The 17,021-nt window shown below is 47.6% G+C and overlaps 1 protein-coding gene across 3 annotated transcripts in view; it reads left to right on the top strand.

Moving 5' to 3' along the window:
* KIDINS220 (kinase D interacting substrate 220) overlaps nt 1-17,021 on the top strand; it is a 249,348-nt gene that overhangs the window by 136,023 nt on the left and 96,304 nt on the right. For all 3 annotated transcript variants that reach the window (XM_075341087.1, XM_075341086.1, XM_075341085.1), the window contains exon 19: nt 6,620-6,863. In XM_075341087.1, coding sequence (XP_075197202.1) covers nt 6,620-6,863 — 244 coding nt within the window. The remainder of the gene's footprint in view (nt 1-6,619; nt 6,864-17,021) is intronic.

Raw genomic sequence — 17,021 nt, 5'->3', positions numbered from 1 at the left:
TATCCTGGTGCTCTGCTCAGAGAGTGTCTCCCTGGCCATTTGCATTACCTACCCTTCTTTCTTTCCTCCAATCTGGGTTAGAAAAAGGTTTGTCGCTCGGCTCCCTTAAAGGGCAAGTCTCGGCGCTATCCGTCTTTTTTCAGAAGCGTCTAGCACGACTTCCTAAGGTGCGCACGTTCCTACAGGGGGTTTGCCATATAGTTCCCCCGTACAAGCGGCCGTTAGATCCATGGGATCTGAACAGGGTACTAGTTGCCCTCCAGAAGCCGCCCTTCGAGCCTCTGAAGGAGGTTTCACTTTCTAGACTATCACAGAAAGTGGCTTTTCTGGTAGCGATCACATCTCTTCGGAGAGTGTCTGAGCTAGCAGCGTTGTCTTCCAAGGCTCCCTTCCTGGTCTTCCACCAGGACAAGGTAGTGCTGCGCCCCATTCAGGAGTTTCTCCCGAAGGTGGTATCCTCTTTTCATCTTAATCAGGATATCTTTTTGCCTTCGTTTTGTCCTCATGCAGTTCATCGGTATGAGAAGGATTTACATTTGTTAGATCTGGTGAGAGCACTCAGAATCTACATTTCCCGCACAGCGCCCCTGCGCCGTTCGGATGCGCTCTTTGTCCTTGTCGCTGGTAAGCGCAAGGGGTCGCAGGCTTCTAAGGCCACCCTGGCTCGATGGATCAAAGAACCAATTCTTGAAGCCTACCGTTCTGCGGGGCTTCAGGTTCCATCAGGGCTAAAGGCCCATTCTACCAGAGCCGTGGGTGCGTCCTGGGCATTGCGACACCAGGCTACGGCTCAACAGGTGTGCCAGGCAGCTACCTGGTCGAGTCTGCACACTTTCACCAAACATTATCAGGTGCATACCTATGCTTCGGCGGACGCCAGCCTAGGTAGAAGAGTCCTGCAGGCGGCAGTTGCCTCCCCGTAGGGGAGGGCTGTCTTGCAGCTCTAACATGAGGTATTTCTTTACCCACCCTGGGACAGCTTTTGGACGTCCCAATCGTCTGGGTCTCCCAATAGAGCGCCGAAGAAGAAGGGAATTTTGTTACTTACCGTAAATTCCTTTTCTTCTAGCTCTTATTGGGAGACCCAGCACCCGCCCTGTTGTCCTTCGGGATTTTTGGTTTGTTTGCGGGTACACATGTTGTTCATGTTGAACGGTTTTCAGTTCTCCGATGTTACTCGGAGTGAATTTGTTTAAACCAGTTATTGGCTTTCCTCCTTCTTGCTTTTGCACTAAAACTGGTGAGCCAGTGATCCCACTGGGGGTGTATAGCCAGAAGGGGAGGGGCCTTACACTTTTTAGTGTAATTGCTTTGTGTGGCCTCCGGAGGCAGTGCTATACACCCAATCGTCTGGGTCTCCCAATAAGAGCTAGAAGAAAAGGAATTTACGGTAAGTAACAAAATTCCCTTCTTTCTACCTGTCATCATATGGGCGGCCTCCATTCCTTGTAATAGTCTAGTTACTCGCCTTTGAACTGACTCTAACTTCTGAATGTCCTTTTTAAAATGTGGAGCCCAAAACTGGATCCCATATTCCAGATGTGGCCTTACAAGTGATTTATAGAGGGGTAACAATACGTTGGGATCACGGGATCTAATCTCTCTTTTTATACACCCTAGAATCTTGTTTGCTTTTGCAGCTGCTGCCTGACATTGAGTGCTGCTGCTCAGCTTATTTGTAATGAGAATACCCAAGTCCTTCCCCTGATCTGTAGTCTTGAATTTACTTCCATTTTATGTATACGCAGCTATAGGATTACTCAGTCCGAGGTGCATTACTCTACATTTATCAACATTTAGGCCTTGTTCACACACACTGCGTTTTTACCTGCCTTTTTTTAGCGTTTTTGCTGCAGAAATTTCTTGAAAAAATGGTTGTAACCTTTCTGCAGACATTCCCCAGCAAAACCTATGGAAAAAAAAATAGCTGTGCGCACACTGCGTTTTTTTCCTCAAGAACATTCTTTCTGCAGAATTTCTTGAGAAAAAGAATATGAGCATCAGGTACCTGTGTTTTTTGCCATAGCTAATGGTAAAAAACCGCAGGGACCAAACTGCGGAAAAAAACACAACAAATACACATCAAAAACGTGGTAAAATCGCATGCGGTTTCTCGGTGCGTTATTGGTGTGTTTTTTGACCGCAAGTGCACTAATCTTTCAGACTCTTAAATTTCCTGAGATACAAGTAAAATATATCTTTGTACCGTGTTAGCCAGTAGAGATAAAAAAAAAAAAAAAAATAAACAATTAATTAAATTTAATTAATTAAACAAAATTTTTTTAAATTTCCTGAGAAAAATCCTGTTTCTAGTGTGAACAGAGAATCTCATTTGCCAAGTATCTGCCCATGCTGACATCTTATCCAGATCGTTTTGTAATATTGTACTATCAACAAAGAAAAAAATTCCAGCGCAGAGCGGACCGAACTAACAAGTCTTATCATATCAAATTTTCTTTTAATTTGCCATTAAAAACATTTGCCAAATTGTCAGACAGCTAAAAAACAGACTTCCGTGAAACAGGGGGTGGGGGAGAAAAATGGACGTGTTTCGTTCTATGCCTTAATCATGATCATCATGATTAAGACAGCATAGGCCGAAGCGCGTTGGTTTTTCTCCCCCACCCCCTTTTTCACGGAAGTCTGTTTTTTAGCTGTCTGACCATTTGGCAAATGATTTTAATGGAAAAATAAAATAGAAATTTTATATAAGTCTTATTAGTTCAGTCTTCTTTGCGCTGGAATTTTTTTCTTTGTTGGACTTTCTGCCTTGCCCAGGCCTCTGAGTGGCAGATCTAAAACTGGACTCTATACTCAGAAGGTGAGCTGACACAATGTTCTTTGCAATTGTACTATCAAGGTCAGCTTTTAATATCCTACATAGTTTGGTGTCGTCAGCAAAAACGGACACTTCAATCTCAATCCCATCCACAAGGTCATTAATAAAGAGATTAATAAGAATCGGTCCTACCACAGATCCCTGCGGTCCCCACTGCTGACTATAGCCCATTTAGGGAATGTACCATTTATGACTACTCTTTGTTTTAGCCAATTCCATACCCATCTGCATATAGTTCCCCCTAGTCCTTGCTTCTGGAGCTTCAGTATAAGACTGTTATGTGGCACAGTATCAAATGCCTTTGCAAAGTCCAAATAAATTTGCACTTACCTCCTCATACAACCCTAACATTATGGTTAAACATGAATTATCTTTCATGGATCCATGCTGGTTATCAATTATTATATTATTCTCTCTAATATATGATTGCATGTCATCTCTTCAACTGATGTCAGACTTACCGGACGGTAGTTGCCTGGAGCCACTTTCTTATCTTTCTTAAATATCGGTACTGTGTCAGCCATACTGTGTCAGCCATACTGTGTCAGCCATACTGTGTCAGCCATACTGTGTCAGCCATACTGTGTCAGCCATACTGTGTCAGCCATACTGTGTCAGCCATTCTTCAATTTTGAGGTACCAACATGGTTACAAGAGAGTCTACGAAGATGATATACAGCGGTCTGTCAATTACTGAGCTCAGTCCATCAGTATCCGTGGATGAATGCCATCTGGTCTGGGAGTTTTGTCAGTGTTTGATTGTCTCAGACGCCAGCGTACTTCTTGTGTTAATTGTGTATTGCCATCACAGCAGCTTCATCACTGGGTAGTGTGACTCCAGGTATATTTGTATTAAAGGGAACCAATCATCAGGATTTTTGTATATAAGATAAAGCCAGTTCTATACTGGCACTATATCAGGCACATTCTCTACATACCATTAGTGGGCTGCTCGGATGTTTAGGCGTTCAAATCCAAGAAAGTGAAGTTAAAAAAAATTGTCAGCTTTTTGATTGACAGTTTCAACGCAGCAGATAATAGCGGGGTGGGTTATGCACATGGATTCCCGCCCCCCGCCTGTTCCTCCCTCTCTCTCTGGCTTTATGCTAATTTTTCTATTTAGTAAGATGGCGTCGGAGTTGGCGCCTGCGCAAAGCGCTGATCTCTGGTGCCATCTTTCTGAAGCCCGTGTTACCCCCTGTCATTCTATTATTGTGGCTGAGAGGGTGGCGCATGCACCCTCGCCTCTTCAGTTCTGTGACCGCGGGAGCGCGCACGGTCACAACAGGACTGGCGAACAGCTGATTGTAGCGATTAGCTGTAGAAGAGGATATCGGGAAGCTACAAAACACCGGACTGCCCCAGGACACCAGAAACAGCCGACAGCCGTGTGCCAGCGACATCGGGGGTCAGGTTACTTCACAATGGATTCACCTGATGTCAGTGCTGCGAGACCCAGTCGTGGGTAGTGATCTCGAGCAGCACTGTCGTCAGGGGGTCAGGTGAATGAACTCACTAGCACCTGTGACGTCATTGCACCTGCTGACAAATACACACACACACACACACACAGCTGTGTGTGCTTTCCTGCGGTGACCTGGCCCTCATAAGATGAGCCCAGGTCACCGCAGCGGCACCCACAGCAGTTTGTGTGTGTGTGCGCGCCTGCAGGCAGGGGCAATGAAGTCAGGTGCTAGTGAGTTCATTCACCTGACCCCCTGACAACAGTGCCGCTCGATATCACTACCCACGACCGGGTCTCGCAGCACTGACGTCACGGGGTTAGGTGACTCCATTGTGAAGTCACCTGACCTCCGATGTCGCTGGCACGCGGCTGTCTGCTGTTTCCGGTGTCCTGGGGCGATCTGGTGTTTTGTAGCGTCCCAATATCCTCTACTGAAGCTGATCGCTATGATCAGCTGTTCGCCAGTCCTGTTGTGACCGTGCGCGCTCCCGCGGTCACAGAGCTGAAGAAGCGAGGGCGCATGCGCTACCCTCTCAGCCACAATAATAGTATGACCGGGGGTAAGGTCAGCGTCACACGGGACGATCTATCGTGCGATCGCACCCGCCCCCGTCGTTTGCGCGTCACGGGCAATTAGTTGCCCGTGTCGCACAAAGTTGGTAACCCCCGTCACACGCGCTTACCTTTTGGACAACGTCGCTGTGGGCGGCGAACATCCTCTTCCTGAAGGGGGAGGGACGTTTGGCGTCACAGCGACGTTACACAGCTGCCGACCAATAGAAGCGGAGGTGCGGAAATGAGCGGGACGTAACATCCCGCCCACCTCTTTTTTTCCGCGTTGCCAGCGGGACGCAGGTAAGCTATGTTCGTCGTTTTCGGGGTGTCACACGGAGCGACATGTGCTGCCTCGAGAACGACGAACAACCGGAGCACAGAAGGAGGGACGATATTATGAAAATGAACGACGTGTCAACGAGCAACGATAAGGTGAGTATTTTTGCTCGTTCACAGTCGTTCGTGGCTGTCACACGCTACGATATGTCAAACGATGCCGGATGTGCGTCACGGAATCCGTGACTCTGACGACATATCGCCCCATATATCGTAGCGTGTGACGCCGGCATAGCACGAGCTTCAGAAATATGGCGCCGGAGATGAGCACTATGCGCAGGCGCCAGCTACGATGCCATCTTACTGAATAGAAACATTAGCATAGAGCCAGAGAGAGAGGGAGGAACAGGCGGGGGGCGGGAATCCATGTGCATAACCCACCCTGCTATTATCTGCTGCGTTGAAACTGTCAATCAAAAAGCTGACAAATTTTTAAACTTCACTTTTTTGGATTTGAACGCCTAATTATCCGAGCGGCCCACTAATGGCATGTATAGAATCAGCCTGATATAGTGCCAGTACTGCACTGGATTTATCTTATATACGAAAATCATGATGATTAGTCCCCTTTAAACACTGTATATTACACCAAGTATGATTAGTTGATCTAGGATATCCATAAATGATCGAAATATATATCCTGTAATAAACCATTTTGTATATTCTGCAGAAGAACACATTTTAGGTACGGATTGATTGCCCGAATGGTTCCTGCAAACAGTATTGTCTCTTAATTACAGGCTGCACTTCCCATCTCGTAGCTGGTGCTGGAGACCTCATATATCTGCTGTTTTATGACCAACATTAACAGCATTGGAAGTTCTGCAAACGACCTACATAACTATTAATTCTGTAACGATGGCCGATTGCTGGGAATTTTATAGCCAGCCTGTGCGTTTGTGCCCAGAGGGCTGTCGTAGGGAGTGACATGGCTCATCACGGCTGCTCCAGCTCAGAAATCTGATAAAATATCGCTTTCCTCATCCCCCAGTTGTGACGGATATGTCATACACGCTGCATCGCCGCAGATACTGACCGTCCACAACGCCACCTGCTGGAGAACTAGAACTGTGCAATTGAAATCCAATTAATTCCCAGGACCACTTGTTTTTTCATGTGATTTATGCAAATTGCCGCCATTACTAGAATGGCTCATTAATGAACAAATAAAACAAGGTCTGCCATTTGTCTTTGTGTCAGTCTAACAATAAACGTATGACATGTAATTTTCTTATTACAGCCTCCGTTATTAACCTATGGTAATGTGTTTACTGAATTTGAGAGGGAGAACATATTATTTTTGTCCTGCTTCATTATAAAACTCGTTGACAGATTGTCACTGAGAATAATTAGCCAGAAAAATAATCAGCAAAAGGGTAAAGGGAGCGAATTCATTTTCTATTTATTTATTTATTTATTTTCAGGTGCGGATTTTATTTTCGAAGGGTCCTTTCATCGCCATCTTTGCCAGTGACCCTCACATTATTATCAAGGCAATTAACCAGAATCTTAATAGTGTTCTGAGAGATTCCAACATTAACGGCCATGATTACATGCGCAATATAGTGCATCTTCCAGTCTTCCTGAATAGCCGCGGACTAAGCAGCGCCAAAAAGATGTGCGTGATGGCAACGACCAACGGCGATGTACCCGGGGTAGATAACACAGGTGGGTGAGGTTTATAACAATGGACTTTTGAGTTATATGCATATTCATTTTTGGTCTGGATATTCCAGGCAGAAAAAGAAAAAGGTTATGAGTAGAGTTGAGCGGATCGGTTATAATCAGGGTCCTGCGGATCCGGATCAGGCTGCCGCAGAAGTGTAATCTGCGTAATCTGGAGAGAAAATGGGGTATTCTTTTTTTTTTTTTTCGATCTCTCTCGATCGATCGATCTCTCGATCTCTCTCTCGATCTCTCTTTCGATCTCTCTCTCTCGATCTCTCTCTCTCTCTCTCGATCTCTCTCTCTCTCGATCTCTCTCGATCTCTCTCTCTCTCTCGATCTCTCTCGATCTCTCTCGATCTCTCTCTCTCTCGATCTCTCTCGATCTCTCTGGATCTCTCTCTCTCTCGATCTCTCTCTCTCTCGATCTCTCTCTCTCTCGATCTCTCTCTCGATCCGGACCTCTTTACCAACCCGCCCCGGTTCCGCCGGACCCGGATTATTAACAGTCCGCTCAACTCTACACATAACCCTAAAGGTGTCCACCTCAAAAATGTAAACCATGTACAGTAACCATAAACAATACATAATGGTACGTTTGGCAAAAAAAACTGCAAAATGCAATAATATACATGCAAAAACACCCCTCAAATATACAAATCAGTATTGCCAGAGTAACTGAGCAAAATTAAAGCATATGAGGGATACCTGTGAGATGAAATAAAACAGGCTTAAACATAGAATTGCAGATAAGGCACCATGATCCCAGCCAGGATCATAAATGAGGGGAAAAAATGCAGAATGATACCTTAAAGTATCAAAAAATGGTGGAAAAACAGTCATGGTAGAGGTGGAGACCAAGAAAAGTATTCCCCCCCCCCCCCCCCCAACGCGTATCGCCATCCAAGGATAGCTTCCTCGGGGAAAATGGGGTGGTATTTTTTTTTTTTCTCTCTCGATCTCTCTTGATCTCGATCTCTCTCTCTCGATCTCTCTCTCGATCTCTTTCTCTCTCGATCTCTCTCGATCCGGACCTCTTTACCAACCCGCCCCGGTTCTGCCGGACCCGGATTATTAACAGTCCGCTCAACTCTACACATAACCCTAAAGGTGTCCACCTCAAAAATGTAAACCATGTACAGTAACCATAAACAATACATAATGGTACATTTGGCAAAAAACCTGCAAAATGCAATAATATACAGGAATATACATGCAAAAAACCCCTCAAATATACAAATCAGTATTGCCAGAGTAACTGAGCAAGATTAAAGCATATGAGGGATACCTGTGAGATGAAATAAAACAGGCTTAAACACAGAATTGCAGATAAGGCACCATGATCCCAGCCAGGATCATAAATGAGGGGAAAAAATGCAGAATGATTCCTTAAAGTATCAAAAAATGGTGGAAAAACAGTCATGGTAGAGGTGGAGACCAAGAAAAGTATTCCCCATCCCCCCCCCCCTTTCAACGCGTATCGCCATCCAAGGATTGCTTCCTCGGGGAAAATGGGGTTGTTATTCTTTTTTTTTTTTTTTTTCTCTCTCTTGATCTCGATCTCTCTCTCGATCTCTCTCTCGATCTTTCTCTCGAGCTCTCTCTCGATCTTTCTCTCAAGCTCTCTCGATCTCTCTCGATCCGGACCTCTTTATCAACCCGCCCCGGTTCCGCCGGACTCGAATTATTAACAGTCCGCTCAACTCTACACGTAACCCTAAAGGTGTCCACCTCAAAAATGTAAACCATGTACAGTAACCATAAACAATACATAATGGTACATTTGGCAAAAAAACTGCAAAATGCAATAATATACAGGAATATACATGCAAAAAAACCCCTCAAATATATAAATCAGTATTGCCAGAGTAACTGAGCAAGATTAAAGCATATGAGGGATACCTGTGAGATGAAATAAAACAGGTTTAAACATGGAATTGCAGATAAGGCACCATGATCCCAGCCAGGATCATAAATGAGGGAAAAAATGCAGAATGATACCTTAAAGTATCAAAAAAATGGTGGAAAACAGTCATGGTAGAGGTGGAGACCAAGAAAAGTACCCCCCCCCCCCCCCCCCAACGCGTATCGCCATCCAAGGATAGCATCCTCAGGGAAAATGGGGTATTCTTCTTTTTTTTTATATTATTGTCCTGGTGATCTGCTTCTTAGCACACCCCCTTTTCTTCTTATCATTCATTCCAGGCAGAAAGACGCCATGTTACAATACCAGCATTGTAGATAAGACTTGATGAAATTTCATTCCCATGCAACAGAGGAAATAAAAATCTTAAACTGAGCAGAACTGCAGTTCCCCAGGTTCTTCAGCTTTTTCCATTTTGTGCTGCTTTGCTCCATTGCAGAGATATTAGTATTTGTTGCTTTTGGAGCGCAGTACAGTGGAACCTCGGTTTACGAGTAATTTGGTGTGCGAGTATTTCGCTATAGGAGTAAAGCTTGCTATAAATTTGTAACTCAGTTTATGAGCAATCTTTGCTGTACGAGCAAATACTCACCGCACACACTCCCAGTTCCGTTCTTTCACCGCGCTCTGACCCGCTCTTGCAGTCCGCACAAATACACACATTATGCTCACCTTACCTTCTGTTCTCTCGGCGGCCTCCGGTACAGGATGTGAATCCAGTAACCATCGTGATGATGCAGGAGCTTCCGCTGTCAGCGCTTCTCAAAGGCAGCGCGCTGACCAATCAAAGGCAAGCGGCTCCTGCGTATGATGTTGACAGCATCGTTGCGATGGTTACTGGATACACATACCTGCAGACTACAAGAACCAGGAGGCCGGTGAGGGAACAAATAGTAATGAGAGGTGTGTGTGTGTGTGTGTGTACGCGCAATGGCACAATAGGGGACCAGGATGGGACATTGCACAACCAAACCAAATCCCAGTGACCAATCCACAATTAAGCAAGATGGTAAATAGGGCCACTGGTAAAGAAATGACCAAAACAAGTACTTGGTGAAATACAAAATAATTTATTATAATGATTGTGAGCAATGACAGACAGTGATGGCGATCAAGATGACAATATCACCGGACACAGAGTTGCACAAACGCCACCTGATAATGTTACAAGGCTGCTAGTCCACAAAAGGGTTAATGTCGGTGAAACGCGCATCGAGGCTCCGCATACCGCCACCTGCTTTGCCTGTTAGTACTCCTCCAACATGTCTCAAGGTAATATTCTGTTAACATGTTGAATTGATGACATGTCTTTGGCCCATACAGGGAGAAAGAACTTGGGTGACTGTAACCAGTTAATTATTTATCATATAACCCTCTCACCCTTTTGGTTAAAGGGGTTAATGGGATTCCACATTAACCCTTTTGTGGACTAGCAGCCTTGTAACATTATCAGGTAGCGTTTGTGCATCTGTGTCTGGCGATATTGTCATCTTGGTCGCCATCACTGTCTGTCATTGCTCACAATAATAATAAATTATTTTGTATTTCACCAAGTACTTGTTTTGGTCTTTTCTTTACCAGTGGCCCTCTTTACCATCTTGCTTAATTGTGGATTGGTCACTGGGATTTTGGTTTGGTTGTTTGGATTTAGACCTTCCCTATAAGGGAAGTTGTAGGTTTATATGGGACATTGCACAAGTTGTGTAGACGAGTAACTTGGTTTATAAGCACACTCCCAGAACGGATTGTTCTCGTAAACCAATGTTCCACTGTATGTGAAATCTCTGCTTCTAGTGCAACTGGGTCTTCATAGTCTTCTCTGGGGGCGTGCACTTTCACCCCTCAATCCCAGGCACTGCCAATCACCGCTCAGCAGTGTCTTATACTGCCAGTGCTATGATTGGCAGCTTCTGTGGGGAGGGGTGAAAGCACACGCCCCTGAGGAAATGCCCAGTTGCTCTAGAAGCAGAGATTTCACATACAAAAGCAACAAATGTGACTACCTCTGTAACTGAGTGACACAGATCTAAACGGAAAAGTGTTGCAGAACCAGGGGAGATCAGCAAATTTTTACAAGGTATTTAACTTAGATTTTTTTGAAGACATGACAGGTCCTATTTCACTACAGATATGTACAATCTATATGGATTTGGACATCTTCACTTGCTGTCATTCACTGTTGACTTGCAGTTGATAGAAATCTGTCCTGGTTAAGTGATGATGGACACAAAGGTGCAGGGCTCTATCCATACAGGACTGTGATAACTGTACAGTAACCATTCATCCACCTTTGTGTCCATCACGTGATCAGAAGATCCGGACACTGGAAGTAAACTATGAGGGGTCTTGCTGAATGACAGCATGTAGAGATCTTGAAAACCCAGAAATGTAATATATAACATGTATATTGCAGAATGGTGCAAAGTATAATTGGTCATTGGTTCTCTTGGTTTGTTGGAATATATTCCATATAACTTGGGTTTATTAATAGATATCCCCAGTTTTTCTATGCCTAGAAGTGCAGTAGGTGGTAATACCATGTTTCTCCAAAAATAAGACCGGGTCATATATTAAGATTTGCTCTGAAACATGGCTATGGCTTATTTTTTTTTTCCCCGTAAACAGCAATCCACATTTATTTTTGAACAAAAAAAAATAAATCAACATTTATTCAAATATAATCATACCACATTCTGGAACATAAACGTGACTCTTCAAACCCAGGCTCCTCTTCAGCTTTAGACTCCTGCAAATGAGAGAGACCTTTGGTCACATAACATGATGTCACCAAGGGCCTTAAGCAGTCTTCTCATCAATGCTGGGGCCCCTAGGAAAGTGGGAGCCTTGTAAAATTGCACACTTTGCTCTCCCTTCTCCCTATTTCCAGTCCTGCATACAAGCCTTTCTCCTATTCAGTTCTTTTAGACACCTGCCATTAACAGACCTTTGGTCACACAACTGTGAAGTCAACAACAAAGGTACCTAAACAATCAAAAAGAAGGAGCCAGCACGATTTCTATACTGTATTTGTTGATAAGGGTACTTTCACACTTGGGTTGTTTTTTTTTTTTTGGCGCAATCCGCTGTCTTGGGAAACATGCGTTGTTTCCCATAGACTTACATTGATGACATTGATTGTGCCAAAAGTACCTGCGCTGCTTCCGTTGGCCGACACTCCGTTGCTTCCGCCAAGCGGAAGCAACGCAGAATGTAACGTTAAATGCTTGTGTCAAAATGACGCCAACCAGCGGATTCCGTTGGTTCCGTTAAAATTTATAATGGTTCCCTATGGTAGCAGATTCCGTCGCTAAGTGTTTAACAATGGAATCCGCTGCTGGATTCCGCTAATTTATTCTGAGCATGCCCAGAATGAAAAAAAATAAAAAAAGAAATAAAACCGAGCCGACGGATTCCGTTAGACGGACGCCTAACGGACGCCAAACGGATGCAGCGGTCCGTTATTTCACAGGAATCAGCTAATGGATTCCTGTGAAATAACGGACCCTTTGCATCCGTTGACAACACAAAAATAACGGATGCGTCAAAACGACGCAGCAACGGACCCAGCGGATTCAACCCAACGCAAGTGTGAAACTAGCCTAAAATAGAGATTTCTTCATCGTTCCTATGGGAGACCCAGACCATGGGTGTATAGCTTCTGCCTCCGGAGGACACACCAAGTACTACACTAAAAAGTGTAGCTCCTCCCTCTGAGCATATACACCCCCTGGATAACCAAATATAGCCAGTTGAATGCTTTGTGTTCAGGAGGCACACATCCACACATGCATTCTCATCTGATTTTTGATTTTAAAGAGTTTGAAGAAAAGCGGGTCCAAGCTGGACCCCCGGCATGTCCCTTCTCACCCCACTGTGTCGGCGTTGTTGTTAAGGTTGATTTCAAGGCTGGAGCCTTACATGCCGCGCTCCTTCACCATCCCTCGGGCTCTGGCTTGAAGTGGGAGCCAGCACGGTTCTCACTGCCTTGCAGGAGACCGGTCTCCATCCGCAGCCCTTTCAGGACCCTGCTGGACGGAGCACTCATCCCTCAGGGACCTGGCCCTGCGTCTCACAAGCTAAGTATTTGAGACGTTATTGTCAGGGGGTCCCTTGCACTTTATTGTTGGGGAGAGTGTGTCAGTTTACTTTTGTGATATTTCCGTCCGGTTCTCTGGTTTTCACGTGAGAACCGCGCCGAGGGTGCCTGCGCGCCGGCCGCATTGTAAAATCTAGGCCCCGGCTTCGCCTGAGGCCTAGTTTCGTTTTCACTGCCCCTGCATGTCAGTCATGCAGAGGGACAGTGCGGCGCCGCCCACCGGCCGTTCGGCACAGGGGAGGACACTCCTCTCTGAGGAGATGTTTCCCTCCCCTGTATATCTTCTTGGCCCTCCGGTTCCCGCTCTTGGACTAGGCCCCGCCCCCTCTCCTCGCTCCGGCGCCATTTTATCAGCGTTTTCACACTGATCGGCGCTGGCTGCAGCATCTCTGCATAACCTGTCTGGGGGTCCGAGCTGTGGGATCCGGAGGGCACACAAACGGTCTGGTAAGCCACAACCTCCGGTTGTGGATCTTCTTATACAATCTCTGGGGGTCATTCTGGCTCAGAGCCCCCACCTCAGCAGCATGTCTCACACTAGGAGCAAGGCTGCAAGGCTGTACTCAATATGCACTGCATGTAAGCTCGTACTGCATGAACCGAGCACATATCCACATTGTGATGCCTGCTCTAACATGGTGGTGCCTCAGCCTGGAGTCTCCCCAGTGGTCCCTCCGGCTGCTCCGGCCCCGGTGGCTGAACCCCCGGCTTGGGTAGAATTGTTTTCTAAGTCTATCTCCCAGTCCTTTGCCGACTCCATGGGAGAGTTGTCCCGGACTCTGCTGAGCATGCATCAGCCCCCTTCTCAGGGCGCCTCTGCTGCTACGGCTCGCTCTGCAGAGCTCACAGAGGATTCTTCATCTGCTCCCAGACCCCGTCCTCCTAAAAGGAGACGCAGGGTCCCCTCTCCTTCCTCGTCCCGCGGCTCCGATTCACGAGCTGACTCGCAGGACGAGGAGGATGTCTTTACTGGGGGCTCGGACGCTACCTCCATGTGCCCCATTGATCTGACCGAGGGTGATGCAGATGTTAGTGATTTGATTGAGTCCATTAATTCTGTACTGGACCTCAATCCGCCAGTATCAGAGGAGCAACCCTCTCTGGCAGAAAAGCACCAGTTTACCTTGCCTAAGAGAACAAGGAGTGTGTTCTTTAACCACTCCAGTTTTCAGGCCACTGTGTCCAAGCCCAGAGCCTGTCCTGACAAACGCTTCCCAAAGCGTGGTTCTGATGACCGTTTTCCTTTTCCACCAGAGGTGGTCAAGGAGTGGGCTCACTCACCAAAGGTAGACCCTCTGGTGTCTAGACTCTCAGCCCGGACAGTTGTATCTGTGGCTGATGGCACCTCACTTAAAGATCCCACTGACCGCCAGGTTGACCTCCTGGCCAAGTCTGTCTATGAGGCGGCAGGGGCCTCGTTCTCCCCATCCTTTGCAGCAGTGTGGGCTCTCAAAGCCATCTCTGCTTCTCTAGAGGAGATGCATTCCCTCACTAGGGACTCTATGCCTGAATTGGTTGCCTTAACTTCTCAGGCTTCAGCCTTTTCATCCTACGCCATGTCTGCCATGCTGGAGGCTTCTCACCGCACTGCGGTGGCTTCGGCTAATTCCCTCGCTATCCGCAGGATCTTGTGGCTTCGAGAGTGGAAGGCAGATGCTTCTTCAAAGAAGTACCTTGCTGGGCTCCCATTTGCTGGGTCCAGGCTGTTCGGTGAACAGCTGGATGAAATTATTAAGGAGGCTACTGGCGGGAAGAGTACTTCCTTGCCACAGACTAAAACCAGGAAACCTGTCCAGGGCAGGAACCAGTCGAGGTTTCGTTCCTTTCGTTCCTCTAACTGGTCGTCCTCTAAGCCCTCGGCCTCGTCCACTAACTCAGCCAAGGACCAGAAGCCCAACTGGCGCAAGAAGCCGCGTCCACAGAAGTCCGCAGGAGCTGCTGCCACCAAGGCAGCCTCCTCTTGACTATCTGGCCGAGCCAGCAACGTCCTTGGTCGGTGGCAGGCTCTCCCACTTTGGCGACGTGTGGTTTCAACACGTCTCCGATCAGTGGGTGCGGAATATCATCTCCCACGGCTACAGGATAGAATTCTCTTCCAGCCCGCCAAACAGATTTTTTCTGTCAACTCCCCCCTGCTCCAAGGCCGCCGCCTTCTCTCAGGCTGTGGCATCCTTGCAGGCCAACGGGGTAATTGTACCGGTTCCCGCCCGGGAACGGTTCAGAGGTTTCTACTCAAATCTCTTCTTAGTCCCCAAAAAGGACGGTTCCTTCCGGCCCATCCTGGATCTCAAGCTTCTCAACAAGCATGTTCAGGTGCGGCATTTTCGCATGGAGTCTCTGCGATCAGTCATTGCCTCAATGACCCAAGGAGATTTCCTGGCATCCATCGACATCAGAGATGCCTATCTGCATGTGCCAATTGCAGTTTCACACCAGCGTTGGCTACGTTTTGCAATCGGAGAGGAACATTTCCAGTTCGTGGCTCTCCCCTTCGGGTTAGCCACGGCCTCTCGAGTATTCACCAAGGTCATGGCAGCAGTGGTTGCGGTTCTGCACCTCCAGGGGTTGGCAGTGATTCCTTATGCTGGGTCAGATGGTGGCGTCAATGGAAGCGGTTCCCTTTGCCCAGTTCTATCTGCGTCCTCTGCAGCTGGACATTCTCCGCTGTTGGGACAAGCGGACTTCTTCCTTGCACAGGTTGGTGGCTCTGTCGCCACAGACCAGGGGCTCTCTTCAGTGGTGGCTTCGGCCCCTCTCTCTGTCTCAGGGATGCTCCTTCCTGGCCCCGTCCTGGGTGATTCTCACCACGGACGCCAGTCTGTCCGGCTGGGGAGCAGTATACCTCCACCATCGAGCACAGGGCACTTGGACTCCGTCCGAATCAGCCCTCTCGATCAATGTGCTGGAAATCAGAGCCGTGCTCCTAGCTCTCGTAGCCTTTCACCACCTGTTGGCGGGCAAGCACATTCGAGTCCAGTCAGACAACGCGACAGCGGTTGCCTACATCAATCACCAGGGCGGGACTCGCAGCTGCCTGGCAATGTTGGAGGTTCAACGCATCCTTCAGTGGACGGAGGACTCCAAGTCCACCATATCCGCAGTCCACATCCCAGGCGTAGAAAACTGGGAGGCAGATTATCTCAGCCGTCAGGCCGTGGACAGCGGCGAGTGGGCTCTGCATCCGGCAGTGTTTCGGTCAATCTGCCGCAAGTGGGGCACTCCGGAAGTGGATCTAATGGCATCCCGGCACAACAACAAGGTCCCGGTTTACGTGGCTCGCTCCCACGATCCTCAAGCCTTTGCAGCGGACGCGCTGGTTCAAGATTGGTCCCAGTTTCGTCTGTCTTACGTGTTTCCCCCTCTAGCTCTCTTGCCCAGAGTCCTGCGCAAGATCAGAATGGAGGGCTGTCGGGTCATCCTCATTGCTCCGGACTGGCCCAGGCGAGCTTGGTACCCAGACCTGCTCCATCTGTCCGTAGAGGTGCCGTGGCATCTCCCGGACCGCCCAGACCTTCTCTCACAAGGTCCGTTTTTCCGCCAGAATTCTGCGGCTCTCAGATTGACGGCGTGGCTCTTGAGTCCTGGATCCTGACGACCTCTGGCATTCCTCCTGAAGTCATCTCCACTATGACTCGGGCTCGGAAGTCTTCCTTGGCAAAAATTTATCACAGGACTTGGAGAATTTTCCTGTCCTGGTGTCGTTCTTCCGGCCATGCTCCTTGGCCTTTTTCCTTGCCGACCATCCTGTCCTTTCTACAGTCCGGTCTGCAGCTAGGACTATCCCTCAATTCCCTCAAGGGTCAGGTCTCGGCTCTGTCAGTGTTGTTCCAGCGGCGTATCGCCCGGCTGGCTCAGGTGCGCACCTTCATGCAGGGCGCATCTCACATCATTCCGCCTTACCGGCGGCCTTTGGATCCCTGGGACCTTAATCTGGTCCTCACGGCCTTACAGAAACCCCCCTTTGAGCCTCTTAGGGAGGTTTCTTTGTTTCGTCTTTCACAGAAAGTCGTCTTTCTGGTGGCCATAACTTCTCTCAGGAGAGTCTCTGATTTGGCTGCGCTCTCTTCGGAGTCACCTTTTTTGGTTTTTCATCAAGACAAGGTGGTTCTCCGTCCGACTCCGGACTTTCTCCCTAAGGTGG

The sequence above is a fragment of the Anomaloglossus baeobatrachus genome, chromosome 3, assembly GCF_048569485.1.
Source record: "Anomaloglossus baeobatrachus isolate aAnoBae1 chromosome 3, aAnoBae1.hap1, whole genome shotgun sequence".
In the NCBI taxonomy this organism is placed as follows: domain Eukaryota; kingdom Metazoa; phylum Chordata; class Amphibia; order Anura; family Aromobatidae; genus Anomaloglossus; species Anomaloglossus baeobatrachus.
The sequence above is the reverse complement of the archived record's forward strand: the minus strand, read 5'-3'. Positions and strand labels throughout refer to the sequence as shown.